At 38.2% G+C, this 12,210-nt stretch overlaps 5 protein-coding genes across 6 annotated transcripts; 2 read left to right on the forward strand and 3 right to left on the reverse strand.

The window, feature by feature from the left end:
- Positions 1 to 2,550: 2,550 nt before the first annotated feature.
- LOC128856440 (succinate--CoA ligase [GDP-forming] subunit beta, mitochondrial) lies at positions 2,551 to 4,664 on the reverse strand. The gene is made up of 4 exons (XM_054091743.1): positions 4,402 to 4,664; positions 4,190 to 4,331; positions 4,029 to 4,128; positions 2,551 to 3,952 (listed from the first exon to the last, which is right to left on the reverse strand). The coding sequence occupies exons 1-4, from the start codon at positions 4,459 to 4,461 to the stop codon at positions 2,983 to 2,985; spliced, it is 1,272 nt and encodes a 423-aa protein (XP_053947718.1). The 5' UTR covers positions 4,462 to 4,664; the 3' UTR covers positions 2,551 to 2,982.
- Positions 4,665 to 4,999: 335 nt separating this feature from the next.
- On the forward strand, positions 5,000 to 6,119 carry LOC128857948 (glutaredoxin 3). The gene is made up of 4 exons (XM_054093806.1): positions 5,000 to 5,190; positions 5,268 to 5,427; positions 5,487 to 5,734; positions 5,799 to 6,119. Exons 1-4 carry the CDS (start codon positions 5,129 to 5,131, stop codon positions 5,974 to 5,976), a joined length of 648 nt encoding a protein of 215 aa, XP_053949781.1. The 5' UTR covers positions 5,000 to 5,128; the 3' UTR covers positions 5,977 to 6,119.
- Positions 6,120 to 6,141: 22 nt separating this feature from the next.
- Positions 6,142 to 7,508, reverse strand: LOC128857947 (CAAX prenyl protease 2). Its single transcript, XM_054093805.1, has 3 exons — positions 6,983 to 7,508; positions 6,689 to 6,925; positions 6,142 to 6,569 (listed from the first exon to the last, which is right to left on the reverse strand). Exons 1-3 carry the CDS (start codon positions 7,380 to 7,382, stop codon positions 6,304 to 6,306), a joined length of 903 nt encoding a protein of 300 aa, XP_053949780.1. The 5' UTR covers positions 7,383 to 7,508; the 3' UTR covers positions 6,142 to 6,303.
- Positions 7,509 to 7,614: 106 nt separating this feature from the next.
- LOC128857945 (glycosyltransferase-like domain-containing protein 1-like) lies at positions 7,615 to 9,824 on the forward strand. 2 transcript variants are annotated; one of them, XM_054093803.1, is made up of 5 exons: positions 7,615 to 7,920; positions 8,004 to 8,091; positions 8,194 to 8,476; positions 8,545 to 9,060; positions 9,122 to 9,824. In XM_054093803.1, the coding sequence occupies exons 2-5, from the start codon at positions 8,013 to 8,015 to the stop codon at positions 9,360 to 9,362; spliced, it is 1,119 nt and encodes a 372-aa protein (XP_053949778.1). In that variant the 5' UTR covers positions 7,615 to 7,920; positions 8,004 to 8,012; the 3' UTR covers positions 9,363 to 9,824. The 2 variants fall into 2 exon arrangements, with proteins under 2 accessions (XP_053949778.1, XP_053949777.1); XM_054093802.1 differs by lacking the exon at positions 7,615 to 7,920 and having other exon boundaries at positions 7,927 to 8,091.
- Positions 9,825 to 9,916: 92 nt separating this feature from the next.
- Positions 9,917 to 11,366, reverse strand: LOC128857946 (abscission/NoCut checkpoint regulator). Its single transcript, XM_054093804.1, has 4 exons — positions 11,219 to 11,366; positions 10,915 to 11,153; positions 10,339 to 10,852; positions 9,917 to 10,278 (listed from the first exon to the last, which is right to left on the reverse strand). The coding sequence occupies exons 1-4, from the start codon at positions 11,264 to 11,266 to the stop codon at positions 9,997 to 9,999; spliced, it is 1,083 nt and encodes a 360-aa protein (XP_053949779.1). The 5' UTR covers positions 11,267 to 11,366; the 3' UTR covers positions 9,917 to 9,996.
- Positions 11,367 to 12,210: the final 844 nt, after the last annotated feature.

Here is a 12,210-nt window from a genome sequence, read left to right on the forward strand (position 1 = left end):
CAGCATGATAACGCACCGTCTCACAAGGCTCATATTGTGAACACTTTTTTGATCAAAAACTCGACAAATATCATCGGACAGCCACCGTATTCACCGGATTTAGCCCACTGTGTCTTTTTCCGTTTCCCAAAACTTAAATTGCCACTCCGCGGACGCCGCTTTGAGTCGATAGAGGCCATGAAGGAGAATTCACTGCAGGAGCTGAAGAAGATATCTTCGAACGCGTTTATTAATCATTAATCGTTGGCCTAAGTGTATTGTTTCGAATGGAGCCTATTTTGAAGGAGACAAAATATACAGGGTGGCTGATGAATTTTGCTACATTAACAAACTCAAATAACTTTTTTTTTAGTGTATGGAATTCATTTATTTATTTTTTCAAGTTGAAGGTCATTAAATTTTATTAAATGTAGCTTAACTAGTTTTAAAAATAATTGAATTTAAATGCCCCCCATGCTCGTTGACACAAGTGCGGCATCTTAGTAAAAAGTTGTTCATTGCTGCTTTGAGAGTTGCGACAGGAATAGCCGCAATTGTTGCCCGAATGGATTGTTTTAGTTCATCCAAATTTGTTGGCTTTGTTTTATAAACTTCTTGTTTACATAAACCCCACAAGAAAAAGTCAGGTGCAGTAAGGTCAGGCGACCTGGGGGGCCAACGAAATTCGGAGTTTCTTGAAATCAGTTTATTGGGAAATTTTCGTCGCAACTCTGTCATAACAGTCTGGGCTATGTGAGACGTTGCCCCATCTTGTTGAAACCACACAGAGTTGAAAGGAATTCTCTTTCGGCGTAGTTCTGGATAGAAAAATTCTTTCAGCATTTTCAAATAACGGTCTCCAGTAACCGTAACGGTGTGATCATTTTCTTCAAAAAAATAAGGCCCGACAATACAGCGTGAAAAAACCGCACACCACACTGTCACGCGAAGAGGATGCAATTCCGTCTCGTGGAGTATCTGTGGGTTAGAAGTACTCCATATTCGACAATTTTGTTTGTTCACATTGCCGTTTAAATCGAAATGGGCCTCATCAGACATGAAAAGGCAGTTTAACATGTTTTGGTCTTCTTCCACCATTTGCAGGATCTTCTGGCAAAATTCCAAGCGAATCGGCAAGTCTTCTGCATTCAGTTTGTTAACCATTTGAATTTTGTAGGGAAATAAGTCTAAATCTTTGTGCATTTTTGTTTGCAAAGACTGTCGGCTGACACCAAGTTGAGCAGATAAGCTTCTTGTTGAAACCCTTGGATTGCTTTGTGTAGCTGCAGCTACAGCAGCGATCGTTTCCTCCGTCCGAACTGGTGGGTTTCGATGATAAGGCCTTCTGTTCCGACTGTTCCTTGCTCAGCAAAATTATTCACCAGTCTCATTATGGTCCATCTGCTCGGGGGATCGCCGCCAAACATCCGCCTGTACTCTCTCTGTACCAAAACTACGGACTCCAGTGCGTGATAGCGGCGGACTATCCAAATTCTTGTTTGCGTGTCCCAGTTATCCATTTTAATAAATTTTAAAGATCAATCTGCAAATTGAAACAAAAATGGAACAGGTAACTTAAAAAGAAAAAAAAGTTATTCAATTTTTTTTTGGTAGCGGCTTTCATCAGCCACCCTGTATTTTGACGATTAAAAAATTCCACCTATTGAAATGTATTTTCTTTTTGTCGACGAAAATATTTGGGTTTTTCTTCAATTATATTCAAAGATAAATTTTAAAACTTAATTTTCCGTAATTTTTCGGCAAAATTTTTATGTAGGACCTTTTCAATTGCCGCGACTTTCGTTTAATACTAATTTCATTGCGTGACGTTGAAATTATGTATAGTATGCCTTCGATTTTTCAAAAATGGATTTTCTCGAAATTTTGATGGAATATAGACCTCTGGTGGGTACCGATCAATTCCTTAATCCCTAAATCCCTTACCAAAACGTTAATTCACAAATTTCATGTCTAAAATTAAGCAGTTGTGACGAGCTTTGAATGCCCAATTTGACTTTGATGAAATTAATTTCGTTGACCGTTGGTTGACCGATGTAATTTACGATGAACGAAGCCGGTATCGCTGTAGATGTATGTAGATATAGAGAGATGCATATAGTAGTTATACGGAAATGAGATGTGCATTTTCAGACGCAAAAGTCTCCATATGTTAATCTTTCAAGTTTTTGTTTTCAAAGCTTCGAAAAAAAGCTACCACTGTCAACTTAAAAGGACTTAGAATATTATAGCTAAAGCCTGTTTGTACTAAAAATCCCTCAGAATCTGCGGTGTCCTTACAGCAGGGAATATTTGATACGAAATTTGTTTAACAGTTACTTAATTCTCAATAGGGGTCGTGGCAAACAGTAAATACGAAAGGGCTACTAAATAACAGAAATGTTACATGTCCTTAACAGAATATGTTATTTACAGTGCTGTGCTATAAAATGGGCCATAAGAGAACTTTTAATATATGAATAAAAGTTCTAGGGATATTTGTAAGAAAGGAAGATAAAATTTAATTTTGTTTAGATAATCAAATTTTATTGTAGCTAAGTTCACTAAGAAACAACAAACCTCCAACTATACTCGCAACTCGCAACTAAATTGGTATGCACTTATATACACACAACTTATATGCACATTCTGAACGAAATTGGGTAACAATAACATAAATATATACATATCAGTAAAAAATTAAAGAAAATTGTGGAATTTTTTTTTTTTTTTGCCAAAAGTATTCTGGGACTAGACTTTTATGTAGAAATATGTTAACTTTTATTAACACTCAACTACCAACAACTGAATTTACAATTATCACATAATAAAAAAATTTGAAAATTGCTATAAACTACTGAAACGAAAATAAAAACGCACAACTTTTTCTAAGCATTTAACCTGAACTTAATACATACGTACATATGTACATATGTATATTAAAAATGCAATGTTGTATTTGAAAATTCCAGTAATCCAAAGATATTTGAGCACTTCGAGAACACATTAATGCAAAGCAGCAACAGCTTTATGAGCAGCGTCATCCAAATCCACTGCTGTTTGTATAGGCAGTCCCGAATCCTTCAAAATCTTTCTGGCCTCATCCACATTTGTGCCTTCCAATCGTACAATAAGTGGCACCTTAAGATTGAGAGTTTTTGAAGCCGCTACCACACCGTTTGCAATGGTAGCACAGTTAACAATACCACCGAAAACATTAACAAGTATAGCTTTCACTTTCGGGTCGGATGTGACAATTTGAAAGGCCTTCAACACTTGACTTTCCTTAACACCACCACCAACATCGAGGAAATTCGCTGGCTCTCCACCACTTAACTTGATTATATCCATAGTGGCCATAGCGAGACCAGCACCATTTACCAGACAGCCAATATTTCCATCCATCGCTACGTAATTGAGATTATTTTTAGCTGCTTCTACTTCGCGTGGATCTGTGTCTTCTTCCGCCGTGTGAAGTGCAAAAATATCATGTTGACGATATTCGGCATTATCATCAAAGTTTAATTTCGCATCAACAGATATAACTTCGCCAGTATCGGTTTCTGCTAATGGGTTTATTTCGATTTGTGTGGCATCAACTGCCTTGAAGAGATCGAATAGCTTTTGAATCTCGCCGGCGGCACGCTCTATACACTGCCCTTTAAACTCCAGAAATTTAGCTATTTCGCTAAGTGTCTCTTGTGGTATTGGTTTGTCGAGATCTAAGGGTACAGTCTTGATTTTCTCTGGTGTCTTTTCGGCGACCGCTTCGATGTCCATACCACCAGCTGGCGAGGCAATGAGCACTGGACCATTATGTTCACGGTCCAACACTATGGATAAGTACGTTTCACGTATTATATTTACGCTACGTGCCACCATTACTTTTTTTACCAATATACCCGACTTTGGCGTTTGTTTAGTAATGAGACGGTGACCGATCATTTTATTTGTCAGCTCTAGAACTTCGTCTTTCCTGAAGTATATGTATAGACATAAGTAATTAATTTTGGGATGATTGCGCGATGCATGTTAATAGGTATGATACTGACTGTTTGGTAAGATGTACACCACCTTTGAACCCGTTGTCGAAAGTCCCCTTACCACGACCGCCTGCTAGAATCTGCGCCTTCACCACGTACTCCGGACATTCTGCCATCAAACAAAATAACGAATATGATTTAAGATCAATGTTTAATAAACAAAATCTAACCGAATTGATTGATCTTCTGCGCATCGTTTGGCGACTTATCCAGCACTTTGAATTCCTGTATAGAGACACCATATTTCTGCAGCAGATCTTTGCTGTTGCACTCCAGCAAATTCAAATTCCGCACTTGGTGCTGATGTGTTGCCTAAAATAAAAAACAGTGGTAAAGATGATAAAATCATGCCCAAGTGATGTGCCTATGAGCCCAACCTAACCTTTTGAAGTACTCGCACGACAGGAGTAAGGCCGGTGGTAGCGCGTAACAGTGACAGCATTTTGTTTTATGGCTTACGAGTGACAAACGAAAGTATTTCTGTGCGAATTCCCACTAAAAAATAATATTTACATATACTGAGGTGATAAAGCTTAAATGAAAAACTGGACAAAACAGCAGCACTTTGAACTTCTGTTTTTAATCTATTGTCTATGGAATTATCTTCCCTATTGAAATGATAGGCTAATTCTTATCAAATGAATACGGCCAAGAGAGATTCGAGAGAAAAGAACTAAAGTGACAAACAGCTGATAGCATAAGGGTGCACCGTGATATTATTTTTTATTTAAATTACGTATATATTTTGGAAATATAGAAAGTGTACTAAAATTTAACAACCGGCTGTTTGATTGTAAAATGATGTATCTATTTCAATTAATAACTAGTTTGATAGGCAAAACTTGCATATAGACAACTAACTTTCACATTAAACAAAAATGAAATTGCATTGCAGTGTTTCCAATCTGTGTTTAAAAGGTCCTGTGAAACATATGGCAACGGCACTTCTGCTGTCAATATTGATATATTCACTTGACAATTTTGTCATTTGTTTGACCATAACCTAAAAACCTCACTTGATGCTAAACTTTGCGTCTTCCTGCCGATAATTCCATAAAAATTTATAACAGGAGTTTCAGTATACTAAATTTTTCGTAAACATTACAAACATGTCCGCCAAACCATCAGTTATTTCAGTTACGAGTGCCGATGAGTATAATAAACTAGTCAAGTAAGTTACATATATTAGTGTAGTTTGATTCTTAATTTCGCTAACGAATTGCCATGGAATTTTGTTCTATGCTGAAGTGCCGAAAAGACTACAGTCGTGCTCTTCACAGCCGATTGGGCTGAACAGTGTAAACATGTACTTGAAGCGCTTGAAGAGTTGGCTAAGATTTTGAACGACAAATTGCAGTTTGTCAGTATAATTGCTGAGAATTTTCCGGAGATATCGATGAAACACCAGGTACAGTAATCTTCTATTAAACCAGGCACTCACTTTTGAATTACTTGAATTTTGTTTAGATTGAAGCTGTGCCCACCATTATCTTCTTCACTAAAGGTTCGGCAGTGGACCGCGTAGATGGTGTTAATGTAGCTGAAATCACTGCCAAGTGTAAAAAGCTTGGTGGCACGGTAGGCGGCGAATCATTGGAAGATCGTTTAAAGGCGCTTATTAACAAAGCCGATCTAATGATATTCATGAAAGGTGACCGTACTGCTCCACGTTGTGGTTTCTCGCGTCAATTAATCGAGATTGTAAATGCAACAAAGTATGTAGAATTTATATGAGACTTAGATTTAAATGTTTGATTACTAAAAATTTGTTTGCCGTAGAGTACCCTATGAGACATTCGATATATTGAATGACGAAGAAGTCCGGCAAGGTCTAAAAACGTACTCAGATTGGCCAACGTATCCGCAGGTGTACGTTAAAGGCGAGCTAATTGGCGGATTGGATATAATCAAAGAGCTGAAAGCAAATAACGAATTGGAAACTGCGTTGACAGGTTAACGTTTGATTCAGTAACATTCTTACATAGAACATTTTATTTATTGCGCAAATAAAATTGACAACTGGCTTTGTAACACAATACAAAAGTTCCCAGTATTTTAAACTTACAATCAAAAACATGCTCAATCAATTACCAAGGAGATGCTGTAAAATAGAAAATGTGTATAACAAAAAATATTTATTTATTATATAAAAAAACGCATACTATTATTCTTACATTTCAAATATGTAGAAATACATATTTATAAAATATTAAGCTTAATCAAAATTTGTCACATGAATCATTTGTGTACAAATGTAATTTCAATGAACATTCCGCTCCATCATTTAAGTATTCCAATACAAATTGTTTGAATATAGTGAAGGTTGCGTAGCGATTGGCAGTAGTATGATCCAAGCAATAAACCCAATAAAGTAGCAAATAATGAGCAGTATACGGCGTACCAAATGTTGCTGCCACAAATCTTGGACATCCGGTAAGCCCATATGATTGCAAAATGCATGCACAAGGAATGGTGCAACAAAGTGACCAGTGCGCGCGAACAGGAAAGCTGAGTAGAAACCAAAGATTGTTGTATAGGTTAGCTGAAAGCCTAAAAAACGGAAGAAAGCGTTTATGTAGTAATAATCAGCTAAATATATTGCGTGCAGCGTCATACAAATATAATCAGCTGGGCACACAATCTGTTAAAGCCAGATATTTCAAACTTACAAGATATCACTATGGCAGTTTTTAGTTCCATACCCAAGCTAAGGCGCTCACCAATATGGTGTATATGCGCTGTGCCAAAGAATAGTGGCGTTATGAAGACAGACGTCAAAGGTGAGAAACTCTGCAGGATCAGCGGCATCATACAAGCCCGGAAAACGAATTCCTCACTGAGTGGGGCCATAACGTGATTACGTATCCAGAGTATATTTTTAAATGAACCGATCCAATAGTCAGGATCTAAAACATAACATGTCTTACGCATTAAACTGACATTACTCCAAATCACACACTTACCGGCAAACACTTTTAGCGACTCATTTTGCATTTGTACGCATAGTGGCCCCAAAAATAACAATATTGTTAGCAAGCACGGTATTACAATGGCTGGGAATAGTCCTTGCAAACGTAAACCTAAGAGTTCGGCAAAGGTGACGCGTTCCAATAGCTCAGGTGAAGAAAATTTATATACAAAAAGTGGTGCAATTAGCATTACAACCGACACGCTGAAGAAGCGTCGCTTAACCGTTGTCGGGTGGTCACGATTGTGCTTAGTGTTCCACACATATAAACTGGCGACATAAACCACAGAGAGTATAAGACAACAACTCACTGAGGTTATAATTGGTATATGCGGTAGAGGAACAGGTGCACCAGAAGTCCCCTGGCTGCTGTTACTTTCGCTGCTTTCATTCATGGCATTTGGTTACACTTATTGATGGCCTTGAATTTTTTGAGTTGCAGTATTCTTCAAATTAAAACTTAAATAATCACCTACATATGGGATGAGTTAATTTTGATGTTCAAAGTTTGCAAAAAAAAACAACAACAAAAACAGCTGTTTGTGAATTGGTGCTGCCAAATTTTCTCGGACAAAATAAGCCATATTAAAAATTTACTTAATTATAAATGAAAATAGTTTAGTCCATAGGTGTAAAATCGAATGACTAATTTTTTATGGTATTTCAGATCGTTTTTCTTTGTGTTATTGAACAATTTTTAAAAAATACTATAAATCCATACGCTGATACATTGACTACATTTGTGTATAATAATGTTTGAATTAGGTCCAAGCACTTGGGTATTATATAGTAAGCAAAGCTATCGTGGCTGTAATGGGAAGTGCCCTTTTTAAAAACTGAACTAAAATTATTTCTTAATCAATTCATCCCAATTGATGCAACTCTAACTCACTCACACCACGGACAAGTGATTTTGTTCCGCAAACAGATAAGGTACACACAAATTTTTATATTTGTGCAAACTAAAACATATTTTTATTAATGCGGAAAGTTTAATTAAAAAATTGCTTTTTCAGCGAGCTGTCATGTCAAAGCCGTCGATATTGATCGTAGAACCGTTTTATGGAGGTAGCCACAAGCAGTTGATAGACACGATTATTGAATGTGAGTAGTGAACCGCAGAGTGCCGGTCGCAGCATTTGCAGTTGCTCCTATCACTTTATATATTTTGTTTCTTAATATTGATTATATTATGCATTGGCATAGGTTTAAACATATGCGACTATGAAATATTTAGTCTGCCGGCGAAAAAATGGCACTGGCGTGCGCGTACCGGTGCGCTTTACTTCTCGCAAATCATACCAGTAGATCATGAGTACAAAGTGCTCTTCACCAGTTCGGTGCTGAATTTAGCCGAATTACTAGGCGTGCGCCCGGATTTAGTAAGCTGCAAAAAGATTGTCTACTTCCACGAAAATCAATTGGTTTACCCGGTGCGTGAGGTGAAGGAGCGCGATTGCCAATACGGTTTGAATCAAATACTTACTTGGTAGGTTTTATTAAATGATGCTTTAATTTATTTTGATTTCTGTAATATATGGTTGTTTTCTTACACAGCCTTGCAGCCGACAATATAGTTTTCAACTCAAATTTCAATCGCACTTCCTTTCTGGATAGCATCACGCCGTTCCTCAATATTCAACCCGATTTTAAATTGAAGCATATACGCGAGAAAATTGAGAAAAAGTGCGAAGTGTTATACTATCCCATTAAATTCCATGCCTTCCCTAATAAACGACTGATGATCGGCGGCGCAGAGCCATCTCTAACTGCGTTGATGAGTGATAAAGACTGTTTGCATTTGATTTGGCCACATCGCTGGGAGCACGACAAAAATCCAAAACTATTGGTGGAGGTGCTGTTGGAACTGAACAAGCGGCAAGTGGATTTCAAAGTGACCATATGTGGCGAGAACTATCAGGCGGCACCAGAGTCCTTCGATGGTTTACAAGATAAGCTAGGTGCAAAATTGATAAACTTTGGCTTCTTGCCGCGTGATAAGTACATTAAGACACTGTTGTCCGGTGACGTTGTAATTTCAACGGCAGGGCATGAGTTCTACGGCGTTGCTATGTATGTGCAAAGTAAATTATTTCTATGTGAAAAATTTAACGATTTGTTTTTTTGGTTGCAGGTTGGAAGCGACATATTGCGGCTGTATGCCGATTGCGCCTAATAAACTCGTATACCCCGAAATATATCCAAAAGAGAATTTATACAACACTTCCAATCAGCTAATTAAGATGCTGTACAATTGGTGTCGCAATCCGGAACTATTTCGGCGTCAGAGAGACACATTTTTCGAATACTTTACATTCGACCGCTACTCAGCGCAACATTTAGTGCCTAAATTTCTAGAGAAATTGCGCATTTAATGTCGCATTTACTTGGTTGGACTATCCTATAACATATTTGCTGCAATATCACGTAACCGTATTCGAATGACAAAAATTTAAGTTAAATGTCGGAAGCGTATCAATTAAATTGGAGAACTACGTTCTGGAAGCGGTAATTTCCGATGGGGATGGAATAATACGTGCCCTTACAAAATGATGGTTATATTATAAGTTAACGGACAGAAAGATTTAGCAATTTTGTAGAACAAAATTTACTATCTATGACAAGGTAGATATCCTAATTCAATATTGAAATTTGTTACACACTTAACATTGGTTTTCAACGAAATTCAAATCGAAAAAAAGGAACTATTATTCTACAGTTAAATATTAATATATATATAATAATTGTTTGTTGTTTTTAAGTATAAACTACTGTTCACCATATCCTTACAAATGTACATAAAGTATATGTACCCATACAAATATATACTCTATTATAAGTCATCGTAAAGTAAAAGAACCTTTTATACGAATTCTTAATTTGTATCCCGCATTATTATGCTAAATGCTTAACAAATAATACATCTAAATATATGTTGCGTGATTTTAATATACGAATAGACAGATATTTACGTAATGTGGTTGAGCTAGCCCCGTGCAGTTCATTGCGCTAGAAGTGGTTTTCTTTAAATTTTGGAGGTGCGGAATACGAAAGTTTTTCGTGCGCTCGATACTCTTCGTCGTCGTCGTGACACTCGCGATAGCATTGCGCACAAAATAGTTCACCATCACAGCCTTTGCATCGGTACACCGCATCTTCGTTGCAGATATTGCACCATGGTAATTCTTCGAGATCGCCGGGCCGTGTGCCTGCTGGAGGTGCTGGCACGCTCGAGGCCAATTCAACTTCCAAGTCTGGGGGTGGTGCAGGCAGACGTGATTCCGCCAAATACTAAAGAATACATACTCGTGTAATAAAAATTTTGCGCGCGGTTCGCTATTTTTCTCCTACCTTTTCCATAACGGCTTTCAAAACCGTTTCATCGTCTTCATTATCACTAGGCGTATTGGTGTCTGGCGAGTTTTCTTTCTGGGAAGCTCCTAGATTGGAGCTGATTGCACTATCCACTGGTTGCTCTCTTAAAGCCCTCAAGCGTCTTTCAATATCTGAGATATTGTCGCTGCGCTCATTTGCTATTTGCCTATCGATTTGGGTTTCACCCATAAATTGCTCAAGAAGATCTTGCATTTTTTGTTGATCCGTGCGCTCGTCTGTAGAGAGAAGTAAGTCTTTTTTGGAATAATCCTTTTGTGGCATGCCATTTAAATTCTCAAGCCGCGCGCGTATTTCGTCGTCCGTGCCAGGATTATCAATAGTTTTCAGATCCTTTAAACGTTTCGAAATTACGGTGTCAAGATTATCCTCGATGTCAGCATTTTCTGTATTGGAATGTGTGACTTCAGCAGCAGTAACAGAGTTTGAGATAGGTGCGAGAACTTCACCCAGATCAGGCGGCGGATCATCTCTGAAAGCATAGTTGTTCTAATAAGCATAATTTATAATTTCAATATTTAAGTAGTAATTTACTCTAGCAACGCTGCTGCTGCTGCAACTAGGGGATCTGTGTTTTTATTTCCTTTTGCCTTTGTCACCAATGTACCAGGCAATGCGTCGATGTCAACGACCTTCTCGGTCGATTGCTCTTTTGAAAGCTTGTCATAGCATATCAGACACACATTAAGCACCTTACCACCGTGTCGTGGCACTGGCATAGGCCGTTTGAGGCATTTAATGCAGTACGAGTAACCACAATTGGGGCAGCCGTGCTTTATGCGGGGCAACAAAAGAAATTTCTTTAAATTGTGTTGATTTTAGTGAATGTAGAAATTACCTCCTTTGTGAAAAGTCCATACTTTTTGCTGCAGCCAAAGCAGGACATTTTTACGACTTAAAACATATAAAATATTCTTTTTCCGTATTTTTCAATAACTGCTGACCACTACGAAATTTAATTAACTGTAAGTACTGAATTATTTATTGTTCATTCGTTATCAGCTGATGTCAGCTGTTGTTTACAAAGGCCGCTTCGGGCGACATCTGATTGTCAGTTGTACGATTCAGAATTATTTGTTGCGCTAAACGGATGTAAGTCAGTAGACCGGAAATGTAGTTTTGAATGTTTCAAGAAAATATAATTTTTAACGGATTTTTGGTTTTGTTAAATTGTGTGTGATAAAAATTCTTGTGAAGTGTTGTTTTTGTCCCCTCGAGGGAACCTGTCAAGAAGCGTAAAATGAATAATCAAAAACTCAAAAATTCGGATATCGTTAACAAACGGACAGACGAGCAGACGGAAAAACGGACGAACAAATGGGCCAAACGGACGGACACTAGCGAACAATGTAGGGAACTCCCTCAGAGGATGAGCTCTTGGCCTCTAGTCAAGTAACAATTGTTGGCGTGCTGCCGGTATGCGTAAGGCCGATAAGGCAAGGTACCAAAAGGTGATCGACGAGTACCTGGCGTTCCAGGCAACCCAGAAGGCAGAAGGCGTGAAGCACAATCGTTCACAAGATGAAAGCGGTAAAGCCCAAATCAGCAAAACACGCATTTAATGAGGTGGCACGGGGTCACCTGGAAATTGCGTTGGTGGCTGAACTAAGAAACCGCGGTAAACCTGCATTTGGAGAAATGGCCCGACTCTATTATAAAAATGAATAGTGTGTCCTTTCTTCTCCAAATCGCGGGGGAAAGTATCGAGCCTCTGGAAAAAATGGACAACAAAATTTGGTTTGGCGTAAGGAAAGCGCAGGACGATGAGGAGGTCGAGTTTGACGTGGCCAACAATGTGCTCAGGGGTGCAACAGGACGACGCCGGTTCGG

Source organism: Anastrepha ludens, chromosome 3 (genome assembly GCF_028408465.1).
Source record: "Anastrepha ludens isolate Willacy chromosome 3, idAnaLude1.1, whole genome shotgun sequence".
In the NCBI taxonomy this organism is placed as follows: Eukaryota; Metazoa; Arthropoda; class Insecta; order Diptera; family Tephritidae; genus Anastrepha; species Anastrepha ludens.